This window comes from Cyprinodon variegatus, unplaced genomic scaffold (genome assembly GCF_000732505.1).
Source record: "Cyprinodon variegatus isolate N-32 unplaced genomic scaffold, C_variegatus-1.0 Scaffold434, whole genome shotgun sequence".
Classification (NCBI taxonomy): Eukaryota; Metazoa; Chordata; class Actinopteri; order Cyprinodontiformes; family Cyprinodontidae; genus Cyprinodon; species Cyprinodon variegatus.
The window spans coordinates 73,944-86,610 of record NW_015150887.1 but is presented as its reverse complement, the minus strand read 5'-3'; the positions used below and the strand labels follow the sequence as shown (position 1 = coordinate 86,610).

General features: G+C 39.2%; 1 protein-coding gene across 1 annotated transcript in view; it reads right to left on the bottom strand.

The window, feature by feature from the left end:
- LOC107093598 (non-muscle caldesmon-like) overlaps window positions 1–8,169 on the bottom strand; it is a 36,279-nt gene extending 28,110 nt beyond the window's left edge. The window contains exon 1 of the mRNA XM_015388762.1: window positions 7,844–8,169. Coding sequence (XP_015244248.1) covers window positions 7,844–7,902 — 59 coding nt within the window. The 5' untranslated portion in view covers window positions 7,903–8,169. The remainder of the gene's footprint in view (window positions 1–7,843) is intronic.
- Between the last annotated feature and the right edge of the window lie 4,498 nt (window positions 8,170–12,667).

The following is a 12,667-nucleotide window of genomic DNA, read 5'->3' as shown; positions in this document are numbered from 1 at the left end:
GCCTGTCTCAACATTATTGCTCCTTTTCAGCAGGTTTGTACTTTACAGTTTAATCAAGAACAGCAGCAGCTGCTTCTCAGTGTTATTGGGGGAAGGTATAAGAGTGTAATATTTATTTTCAGCCACCTGGTGGAGCTCTAAGATTACATCTTCACCGCTGAAGGTTTTTGGTTGTTACTGGGATGGATGGATGGATGGATGGATGGATGGATGGATGGATGGATGGATGGATGGATGGATGGATGGATGGATGGATGGATGGATGGAGTGTATACCAAACAAAATTTAGTTAAGTACAGCTTTTCAGACAGTAAATGAACATTTCCATTTAATAATGTGCAGCAGTGATCAAATGTAAACAGTGTGGAAGAAAAAACATGGTGCAAAAACTGCATTGATATGGAAGTTCAGAGCATTAATATCTATGGTGCAAATATGCAGTATTTTTTGGTTTGGTGTTATCAGTGTGATGCAGAGTCTGTGACATGATTGAGTTTTTTTCAACAGTTAAGCAGTTTGATGGCAGACCCTGCTGGACCTGCATCGAAAGCTGTGAAGTGTCTTCCCAGAGGGCAGCAGGGAGAACAGTCCATGGTGGGGGTGTGAGGGGTCATTGATGATGTCTTTAATGGAGGGAAGAGGAGCCCCGATGATCTTCTCTGCTGTTCTCACCACTCTCCTCACCTTCTTCCAGTCTGAGGCGCTGCAGCCTCCACACCACACAGTGAGACAGCTGGTCAGAACGCTCTCTATGGAGCTTCTGTACAAGGTAGCGAGGAGGGCGGGGACAGGTGGGCTCTCCTCATCCTCCATAGGAGGAGGTGGTGTTTACATTCCAGGTGAGGTTGTCTGTGATGTGCACGATGAGCAGTGGAGCATGGTTAGGCCTGTTCTTCCTAAAGTCAAAGATGATCTTCTTCAGCTTCTCCACATTCAGGATCAGGTTGTTATCTCTGCACCAGGCCACCAGCTGCTCCACCTCCTCTCTGTAGTCCTGGTCGTTGTCGTCTCTAATGTGGCCCACCACCACTGCTATTATAAAATTGTGTAAAACTATAACGATATTCAGCTAATATCGAAAAGGAAACATTTCATAATAGCAGTATTTCCAAAAAAAATAACAAATACAATTAAAATTGCAGGAAAATACATTTGTTCCTTCGATAACTCTGAAACTAACATGGTAGCAGGGGATGTAATTATGATCTTCTGATCTTCTTCTTCTTCATCGTTTTAAGTTTTTTTTCTTGTGTGAGTTGTTGAGTTCGAACTGGTTACTTGGTAGATTTCTGGTACAACAAACATTGAGGCAACATCACATTGCTCTGTTTGCACATGTTTAACTGGAGCAGAATAGGAAGAAGGATCAGAGGAAGTCGGGAAAAGGTTGAGAGTGTTATACCTCAGCTGCTGTTTTGTAATCTCTCATGCTGTCATCAGGTGGATGACTGGACTGAATGATACAATAATAACATGGTTAGTATTCAGCCTGAAAGCCCTCCAGCCTCCGCAGTGCAGACTAGTATGGTGGGAACAGATTAGGGAGATGAAGTCACTATTATGTTCAAACAAGTCAGAACAGTGAGATAGAATGAGTCATGCCTCCTGCAGAAAAAATAACAGGTGGGTTCTGAATACTGCATTGAGGTTTCTTACTACTCAACAACTTACACTCTTTTCTCCTTCTGTTTTTTTTTTATTATTTATTTCATGTGTCACTGATTGTGGTAAAATGTCATCACATCATACATTGCTCGTGGCAAAATTACTAAACTTTTACTGGTTTTTTAATCTCTAACTTTGTTTGAAAAGGCAGATATGAGAGAAGCCTCCCACACAACAATGAAAAATAAATAGATAAATGTCAGTAGAGCACAATGTTTTTTTTTTTTTTTTTTTCATTACTATCTATGCTTTTCTTTAGAGGGGGTAAATAAGTATAGGGGGTTTTCTCAATAAAAACAAATCACAAACTGAAAACACAGAACCGGTTTTATAAATATAGGAAGCTCAAATTAGGTATTTAAAACCATAATAATAATACATCCTGTGACTAAGTCCCTTTGAAACTGATCCCTACAAAGAATTGCTTGTTTTCATGTTTTTCTAGCTGCTCTGTGCTGATGTAGATTTACTCCCCTCAGATGGGCATTAGGAGGAAGATGGAATATTAAATTATTCCATCTTATTCAATTATTATCAGGTGAAAAATGACCAGATAAAAAGTGACCCACTCTGAAAAAAACAATCTAGAAAATTGAGCAAAGCACTGTAAGCTGTTTAGTAAGGGGCCTGTGAAATTCCTTCATCATTTTAATAAAGACAACCTGTGGAGAGAGGAGGGAGGCCTGTGCTCTCGTTACTCATCAGCCCAACTCCCCAAAGGAATTCCTGAAAGTCTTATCTTTTGGATTGTAAACACTGAAACCCACACATGAGCGATGGGTCCGGTTTCAGAGCTCACAAATTTTACCCAATCTGTGCTGCAGGCCAGGCCAGTCTGACAAAGAGTGGATTAAAAACAGATCAGGTCTGCTGCATGCCTGCCGTGACCCCCTCTGATAAAAGCATGCTGTGTCTGAGAGGAGCCTCTGACCACATTTTAGGTGCAATACTACTGAGAGAAACTGAAACATCAAAATCTTCCTAAAATAGAATTAGTTCACATTTAAGGCCATGTTATAAATCCTAAGGAATTTTGAAATTATGAAGAGTTATCGTTTTCTTACTTAAAGATATACTTAAAGGTATAGAGGAGGATGTTCTTTTTCTGGGTGGATCATCCTAATTAAGTTAAGGCCGTCCTACATGCTCGGTTGTGCATGTGAATTTTTTTTTTTAAGTAGAGAGGGCGGGTCTTATCAAAAATTCTCGAAAATCTCCACTATACCATTAAGAAAGGAGATTAGACAAGAATTTACGCTGAGTTTATTTAGTAAACAAAATATTGCCAAAAGCATTTGTCTATTTTAACAATTACCTACATGAAGAATTGTATGGCCAAGTTCCTGATGACGCCCTGGTCCCAGCAATAGCAGTTTGACTACTGTGTAAATTATTTTCACAGAGTTTGGAATCACATGAGAAAACATGAAATGTAGCATTTGCTCTAATTTGTCCCAAAGGGAATCTGTAATATTGTAGTCAGGTCTCAGTGCTGCTTTCCCAGCCTAAACTTTATTTGCAAACATCCAGTAATTAGAACATCCCGAGTCATTGATTTGGTGATATGACCCAAGAATTTTGGTAGCACACTGTACGTCAACCACAGGTGACAAATGAGGCATATCTTGTTACCACCGACAAGTCTGTAACATATTTTAATGTTCTTAGAGCTTTATCTCATTTATGTTTAACAGCATCTCTTCGTTTCCACCCATCAGTTCCCACTGTATGAAAGACATGCAGACACATATTATGGACTGGATGGACCCTGCCTCTGACGGCTGCCCAATCCTCTTTGAACCTGTTCCTCATGGTTCCCCCTGCAGGCTGTGGTTGTTCTAAACAAATTGGTTTTAATTTTCATTAAAAATAACTAAGACTTTTAGAAATCTTAGAGGCTTCAGGCTTGAATCAAATACCAGAAACAAAGGGTCTTGCTGATATTATACCATTATAAAACCAAAGTAACAATTAACCTACGGTATTATCTAGAGTAACCATGAATGAGGTATCTGTAAATTACCAGATGAATCTATAGCGTGACCAAAATGTTATGGTGTAACTGTAATTTCCCAGATGGGAGAACATGACAGATGGTTTGGACAACTTAGAAAGAAAATTAAACTATATGACACAACTCTGGGATGAAGACACCTCCTGCAGTTGGTGTGATGTCATGGTTTCTGTCTGTCCCTCTGAACACTAGAGGCAATCTTCTAAATAAACAAAGTCAGAAAAAAAGAGCAACTCCAGCTGTTATCTACAGGGCCACCTGATATTCTTATAGTGACTCACAGATTACAAAACCTCAGCCTAGACAGATGCAACAAACAGATCTTCAGCAACAGTTCTCTATCACTCAGTTCCCTCTGGCCAAAAAACGGTTTAAACCAGGGAACAATCGGCTTTTAGTGGCAGTGGGAACAGCTCACTGATGCGTGTCTACCCAGGTCAAATGACTCGGCAAGCGACCCTCATTAAAATTGCCTTGATTCTGATTGGCATGCCACTAAATTATCTGATACCAATGATTACAAAGTAAAGACGTCAACACAACCCGCCATTCGCTTCTGATCTAACAAGCCAAAACAACTCTGTTTAGAGTCGTAAAACATGGAGCAACACTGGTGAGAGAGATTAGGACAGATAATAGGGTGAAACAATACAGTACACTTGCTACTTCCTAGTTTCCTTACATGTTGCTCTCCATTGTTTACTTTCCTGATTTCTGTCGCACTGCCATCACATGGTGTTAGCGTTGATGATGTCACCAGACATGCCGTGGCAGGGGCACAGAGACCTTGCAGCTTGCTAGCTGGGAGCAAGGGAGCCAAATGCTGATTTTTAGACCCATGTTTGAAAAAAGTGGGAAAGAGGCTTATGATATGATATTTTACTAATTCAAATCTCTAGGAGCAGGAAACCTCCGAGGACAGAAAAAGCCCACAAAACCTAGATTTAGTGAAAACAGGAATGAGAAACATTTTTCCAAAACATTTCAAACATTTCTAAATAATATTGAGGAAAAGAAAATGATTAGGATGTCTATTTATTTTCAAAACTAAACTATGAAAACAGTATGGAAAAGGGGGATATATTAAATTAAGTGGTGTTTTGTAATTCTAATAAGGTTGCAATGAAAGAGGTTAGAGCTAACACCATGGCCGTCACAAGCATGTAAATCAGCAACTACTCCTAAGAAATAGACCAAAACCGAAGCCTAGGGAAAGACTGTGTTAGATGTTGTTTGCTGTAAGACTGTATTGTTCATAATTTCCCAAATATGATCAAACCACTCTAAAGTTAACACATTCTTAAAGTTAACCTAATAAAAGAATAAAGCTGACCTTTTCTTAACAGTTTCTTGATTTCAGATGATTAGTGGAAAATCTTTGTACCACCCACTTTACCTTGATCAAGTGATAAAGAAAGACTCAGGACACTCAGGTGAATCATGTAGATGAAAAGCAAACTTTAAAGACTGTTTATAAAAATCAGCTTCTAACCAGCTCATTATCTGCAATCTTTTCCCCAGAACATTGGACAGTTCAAGTTATTAAAGAACTAACAGGGCAGCAATTGCAAACCTGATATTTAATGTCTGCCAATAATCTGCCTGTTTCTGTATGACTTCCCAGTTATTATGGACCAATTATGAGATAACAGCCTGTGTACTGTGACATCTGCTGAGAAATAAGAGGTAAGGGCTATTCATTATGACATTGGTATGAAGGGCCACAATGAAAAACATACTTTTTTATTTTTTTGGAGGGAGAATAATCAAGAAATTTCACAGAACAATTTTTGGGTGGCCAGCTGGAGCGTGTGGTTAACTGGTGATAAAGTTCCTCAAAATGACAGCTCAACGTATTTCATAATCACACTGATATTAATATCAAACATAAAAAAAAAACATATGTCAACAGATGAGTAAAATCATATTTGTTACAACTGGCCAATATCCAGTTTTTAAACTAAAGTGAAAAATTATTTCTCTGTCTTCTGTTTTTGTCCATTTCTCCTTAGTCTCAGCTCCACTCACTCCAATGTTACCCCCTGCTTCTTTAGAACAAGCGTTTTAGCCAAAGTAATAAGATCGTCTGAATCTAAATGTTAATGTGTTTTTTATTTCACTGACTAAAGTGGAAATAAATAAAATGTGTGACATGTCTACTTACTGGAGTTCAGTTATTTGTGCTTAACAGACACAGGTTGTTCCTCTCCTCTTCTACCTGTCTGCTTTCCACTATTGTTCCTTCGTCTACGTTGGGCTTAACCATTGTACCTACAATGACCTGCGGCTTGACCTTGTTGATGCACCAACAAATCTAGTGAGAACAGTACCCCAAAGAATGTTTGAATACTCTGTGCCATGTAACATCAAAATGCCTCGGTCTGAACTTTTAAAGATAATTTATTCCCAGGGCTAATTGAGAGGAGCCAAGAGAAAAAAAAATCTTTCAAATCCCTGAAATATGGGAACTAAATTAACGTTTTTCTACTGTTGGCACCCCTCTACGGCGTTTAGAAAGAGACAGTGCAAGATCAACTTTCATTGGAAGTATCTTAAAAACTCGAAGGTAAAAATATATATTTCTCTAGAGTAATACTCCAGTTTGATGGTTCGGGGATGTTTTGCTACAGCAGCAGGACCTGGTCAGATCTGATCGTATGAGATCGTATTTTTTTTAGAATAGAAGGTTCTGGTATGAATAAGCCAATGCAAAACTTCTGAATGTATATTGATCCTTTGGTCTAAGATGTGATAAACTGTATATGTAAAAATCATTTAAACATTTCAAACCTGAGTGAAGCTAATGTCAGACTTGATGAATTAATGTTTGTTAAGAGCAAAGCTTGTTATCATACTGATGGTGAATGGGTTGGATGTTAACTCAAAATGAGCAACCCTATCAACTTACAGAAGATTCCCTATGAAGAGCTTTGCACATTTGGAGGAATGTGGAAATTTTAAGAGTCTCAATATTACCTAATTACCTCAGATTATTTATAGCTGCTTAAATATTTTTTTCATTATACAGTAGAGCTTTCCAGGAGTTTAATTGGAAAATGTATATAATCCATGACAGTGTTCTGAGTTGTTTCAGATCTGAATATCACATCCTGTTACAAGTCTGGATAGTCTGTGCACACTTCAGCGGTGAGTAAATTAGGTTTTTAATTCAGATTAAATTAGCATAAAGAGATTGTAATAGAGTTAAAAAAGATTTAAGTAGGTTGAAATCAATCACATTGTAGAGACATTTAGTATACAGCTCCTTTCCAACAGGAGTGTAAAGTTTAATAAAATAAAACCAAAGGTAAAAATAAAACATGTCAGTAATCCTATTAATTGGATTAAATGAATCTGTATTAAACGTCACTTCCAGAATTTGAACAGTTTCTCTGTTGACGTAACAGTTTTTGGATTTATGCCCTGTTCAGATTAACTGAACTGATGTAAGCATGAGAAAGTGTTGGATTATGCTTTTAGGAAGCACAGGAAACAATAAGCCGGTGCTTAATCTGCAAAAAAAAAATCAAACCAAACAAAAGCAGAAATAAATTAAGAGAGGTAACACCACTGAGAATAACAGGACGTGTCTCCATAACATGAGCACACAAAAAACAATGGAGGGACTCAGGTGACCCTTCCCCTCTGACACTGCTTAGTGACACCATTTCCCTCCTCAGTCAAGCAAAAAAAGCCTCAGGCATCAGCTCTGCCTCACTCTTTTTAACTGAAAAGCTCATGCAATGTTTAGTGAGGTTTAAACACAAAATTAAGCAATTGCTTTTATAAATACATTTTAAAGGAGATTATTAAAAGCGCCCCAACCCCCCTAAAACCCTGTGTGACCCAAAAAATGTCCACTAATCCCAATGCCTCTATTATGAGAGGTCAATTTTTCATGAAAACAGACTTTTAATAAGAAAAAAAAAAAGAACATCAAACAAAAAACTGGTGGAAGGCAGAGATAAATATTTCTAATACTATAGAAAATGTGTTGTTAAACCAAAAGCCTTGAGCTACTGGGGAGAACAGTAGTTACCCCTGGTAGCTCACTCACTCTTTGAAAGGTATGGGGTTTGAATATTAACCTTGGCTGCTGTGTTCCCTTTTTAAGCAAATAGAAACTACAGTAGCTTCAGAAAAGGCGACCGATTTATCCCTTACCTTATCAGATTTTGCAAACCCTGCTTACTGGAGTTCCTCCTCAACAGAGCGTTGGACATGTTTGCCTCTGTTCTGCTTGTAGTTGTCCTGTCCTTGTAGGCACACACTGGGAGAAATAAAAGTGATTACAGCAGCCACTGATATTACTACTCTCTCTCTCTCTCTCTATTCCTCTAAAATCAACCCCCGAAACTAGTTTTTATCCTGAAGTTGTGCCAAATTAAAACAGCACTAGAGCATGTGAGAATATGTTGAGCAAATCCTTGAGCACACACACAGTCCTAACCCTAACAGAGCTTGTTGGGAATGTCAGCAAAGCTCAACAAGACTGTAGCTCCTTTTTCTCATGGGGGCCGGATCTTTTGTCCTTACACTCCCCCCGCTTAAACACACCCGTCACCCCTCCCTCTGCCCTACATGTGGTTCTCATTGAAGAGCTCAGGGCAGCAGGACTCAGAATCTCTCTTCTTACTCCTTACTCCATCTTCATCTGTTATTTCAGCCAATGTGATTTTCCCTTGTGTATAATAAAAGAGAAAGGCCTGTCCATAAAAAAGAACCTACTTCTCTGGGTCTTCAAGCTTCCGGACTTTTTATTTTGTTCCTTTTTAATGTATTATCAGAAGAAATAATAATGATTAAAAAAAAAAACATTTTGAACTTTATTGATATCCCATTAGAGAGGGTTACCTCGGCATTGAACCATCCCCTTGGGGAGCAGTGGGCTTTCATCACAGGGTGCCCAGGGAGCAATGTGAGGTTAAGGGTCTTGCTCAGAGACCCAGTGTGGCAGTCTGAGGGAGTGGTGCTCGAACTCAGAACCACAGGATTCCAAGCTCTATGTCCTCACCACTAGGCTGCCACTCCCCACCTTAAAGACAGAATAGATGTGTTGAAAACACCAACTGCATAAATATAAAAAGCTCTGTTACTACAAATACAGCAGTGAGTGTTAAAAAATGTTTTACTTTTTTTTAATGATGATGTTGGTTTTATTGCTTTAAACATTAGCAGTAAATGAACCTAATGTTATCTCTTTATTACTAGAACACTGAAAAAGTTTTGTAAAAAGTCATCAGATCCTCCATAATAATCGAAGAGTTTGGATGAAAATGCTGAAAAAATATATATATAAAGAGGATATTTCCTATTTTCAGCTTTCTTGGACTGGTGTCACATTCAAGACCCATCCATCCATCAATTTTTTTCATCACATGTATCCCTGCTGGGGTTGCGAGGGGTTCTGTTGCCTAAATCCAGCTGTCAACGGACAAGAGCCTGGACAAGTCCCCAGTCAATCGCAGGGCAACACAGAGACAAACAGGACAAACAACCATTCATGCACACACTCACACCTAAGGAGAATTTAGAGAAGCCAATTAACCTAACACTCATCTTTTTGGGCTGTGGGAGGAAGCCAGAGTACCCAGAGAGAACTCACGTATGCACAGTGAGAACATGCAAACTCCATGCAGAAAGACCCTGAGCTTGGAATCGAACCCGGGACCTTCTTGCTGCACTGCCACTGCCACATTTAAGAACCTTCCTCTAAAATGCAAAAAGCTAAGTGTGCTAAACTTATTTCAAAGATTTGGTTGTTGATTAGCTTCTCGTATTGTAATCTCTTTTCTATCTCTTTACTATCTTTACTACTTTACTACATATATATACACTGCCTGGCCAAAAAAAAAGTCGCCACCTGGATTCAACTAAGCAAATAGGGACGAGCCTCCTATTGGATAATTACTGCTCGGAGATTATCTTTCAGCTGGCAACAAGTTATTTAACCCCAACTGGTGCAATGACTTGCTTCTCATTACCTAAACAACCATGTCGAAAGACACATCTCGTGGTCATGGAAAAGATGTTAGTCTGTTTGAGAAGGGTCAAATCATTGGCATGCATCAAGCAGAGAAAACATCTAAAGAGATTGCAGAAAGTACTAAAAATGGGTTAAGAACTGTCCAACGCATTATTAAAAACTGGAAGGATAGTGGGGACCCATCATCTTCAAGGAAGAAATGTGGCCGGAAAAAAATCCTGAATGATCGTGATGTGGTGAGATCAAATCGAAGAAAAACAACAGTAGAACTCAGGGCTATGTTTAATACTGAAAGTAAGAGCTTTTCCACTTTCACAATGCGAAGGGAACTCAAGGGATTGGGACTGAACAGCTGTGTAGCCGTAAGAAACCATTAATCAGTGATGCTAACCGGGAAAAAAAGGCTTCAATTTGCTAGGGAGCATAAAGATTGGACTGTGGAGCAATGGAAGGTCATGTGGTCTGATGAGTCCACGTTTACCCTGTTCCACAGTGATGGGCGAATCCGGGTAAGAAGAGAGGCAGGTGAAGTGATGTACCCACCATGCCTAGTGCCTACTGTACAAACCTGTGGGGCGGTGTTATGATCTGGGGTTGCTGCAGTTGGTCAGGTCTAGGTTCAGCAACAGTATGTGCTCAAAGAATGAGGTCTACTGACTACCTGAATATACTGAATGACCAGGTTATTCCATCCGTGGACTTTTTCTTCCCTGATTGCACAGGCATATTTCAAGATGACAATGCCAGGATTCCTCGGGCTCAAATTGTGAAAGACTGGTTCAGGGAGCATGACACATCATTTTCACACATGGATTGGCCACCACAGAGTCCAGACCTCCACCCCATTGAGAATCTTTGGGATGTGCTAGAGAGGGCTTTGCGCAGCGGTCAGACTCTACCATCATCATTGCAAGATTTTGGTGAAAATTTATGCAACACTGGATGGACATAAACCTTTTGACATTGCAGAAGCTTATCGAAACAATGCCACAGCGAATGCGTGCCGTAATCAAAGCTAAAGGCGGTCCAACAAAGTATTAGAGTGATGACCTTTTTTTTTGGGCCAGGCACTGTATGTATGTATATATATATATATATATATATATATTAAGAATCATAGAAATAATTTCAGTCTTAAAAATGTTTTCTGAAACATAAAATATTGGACTGCAGTTATACCTTATTAGGGAATATTCCTACCCACTGAAAAACTTATAGGCTTGTTTTGCAACTTGTGCATAGATTATACAGACTACATGGTGACACTGGTTGCCCAGGTGTTCCTGGCTAGGTTTGCTCTATGAAAATGACATTTTAGATGGTATCCTAATTGTCTGATTGGCTTGGATACGATGCAAGGTCTGCATCTGGCATCAGTGTTGACAGGCTTGAGTATTGAGTGTAACGCGAGTGCCTGATAGAAGTGTGATTGTGCTGTGTCTTTTTCCAGGCAGCCATGACAGCATAGCACGAGGGGCCTCTTTGTTTCTGGATCAGTGACTTTCTCTCCAACAGGCCCCAGGTGGTGAGGATAGTGAAACTTACATCTGTCCGATGATCCTGGCACACTGCAGGGTTGTGTTCTTAGCCCTGCCCTCTTCATTCTCTTCACACAAAAATCCTCTCCTACTGTATACACAAAGCAAATATGTTTAAAAAAAAAAAAAGTTTATGGTCAACACGGCTGTGAAAGGACCCACTAAAGAGAAGAGGGTAACCTAAACTTAATTCACACCTTAGTCCTAAACCCTTAACCCCTGATCCAAGAGGGGAACCTTTTCTTTAATCTTCCATCATGTAGCATATTCCTGTTAAATCAGCTTTACCCACTGTCCCCACAATGTAACAACTATCCGTCAACATATTCTTGTATTCCTGTAGTAAGGGCCATGCTTTGAATCCTACAGTATTGACTTTAATTGATTTTCACTCATTTTCAACCCTTTTGCCCTAATCTGGACAATAACTCCACCCAAGGCATCAAGGCATTACAATGTTGCATTATTTGCTGGTTCAGCTTCTGACTTTTTGGTCTCTATGTATTTGTAGCCACATCTGGCCCAGTGCTCTGCTTAGCACAATGCTGATGGAGGTGTTAGCTGGGCTACTGCCATCAGCAACTATATATATTAGAATTAGGTTAAGTCCACATATCTATGGCCTCAGCTTTTATTGTGGCTAATTGTATCTGCTCTATTTTATCTAAGTGATCCTTTGGTGTGTTTGTTTGTTAATTTTGTGTGTCTACCCTGGTCATCTTAAAACCCTTGCTGGCCTGGACTCAAGGATGCTTGCGCTGAGCCTGATTAGCTAGAGGTTTATTTCCATCAAAAGAAAGTTTCTTCTCTCTGCCTGCATATTCCATGTGAGGCATTGCCACAGTCAGTGATGCAATGGAAGCTGATCTCCACTGTCACAACATGCTCATCCAGGAGGAGCAAATCCCGCAATAGAAATGCTTTGATGCAATCAGCAGTTTTTTCTTAACAGCCATTCATTTTGGGAAATTCTCGCCTTCTTGCAAGCCCAAATGGAAAAGCAAATAACTTAGGAAATGTAAGCCCAAATTACATGTGCAATACATTATTTGAAAGCTAACACTCTCTAGTTTAATTGAAAATTGGGCGAGTAAAACACAGACTAAGCTGCATCAGTTCAAACATGACTCAAAGTTGTTGTTTTTTTATTCTTGAAAGTTGTTATACTTTTTTGAACAGCAGTAATAAAGACATGCTTTACTGTGGAGGCCAAGTTAATGTAGAAAATATTCAGTTATTGTAAAAACGTATTTGTTTAATTAATAATTTAATAAGTGAATTTGTTGAGGTTTAGGAAGCCTTATTATATTGCATGTAGTTAAATTCATAGCGTTTTTGTGAATAAGTGTTTTATTTTAAGTTTGTATGCCTTATATCTTTATTGGCCACTTTGCAATTTATGCAAATGAAGTGCGCAGCCCGGTGTTAAGGGAGAGAAAAGAGAGAGGAAAAAAGGCGACGGCG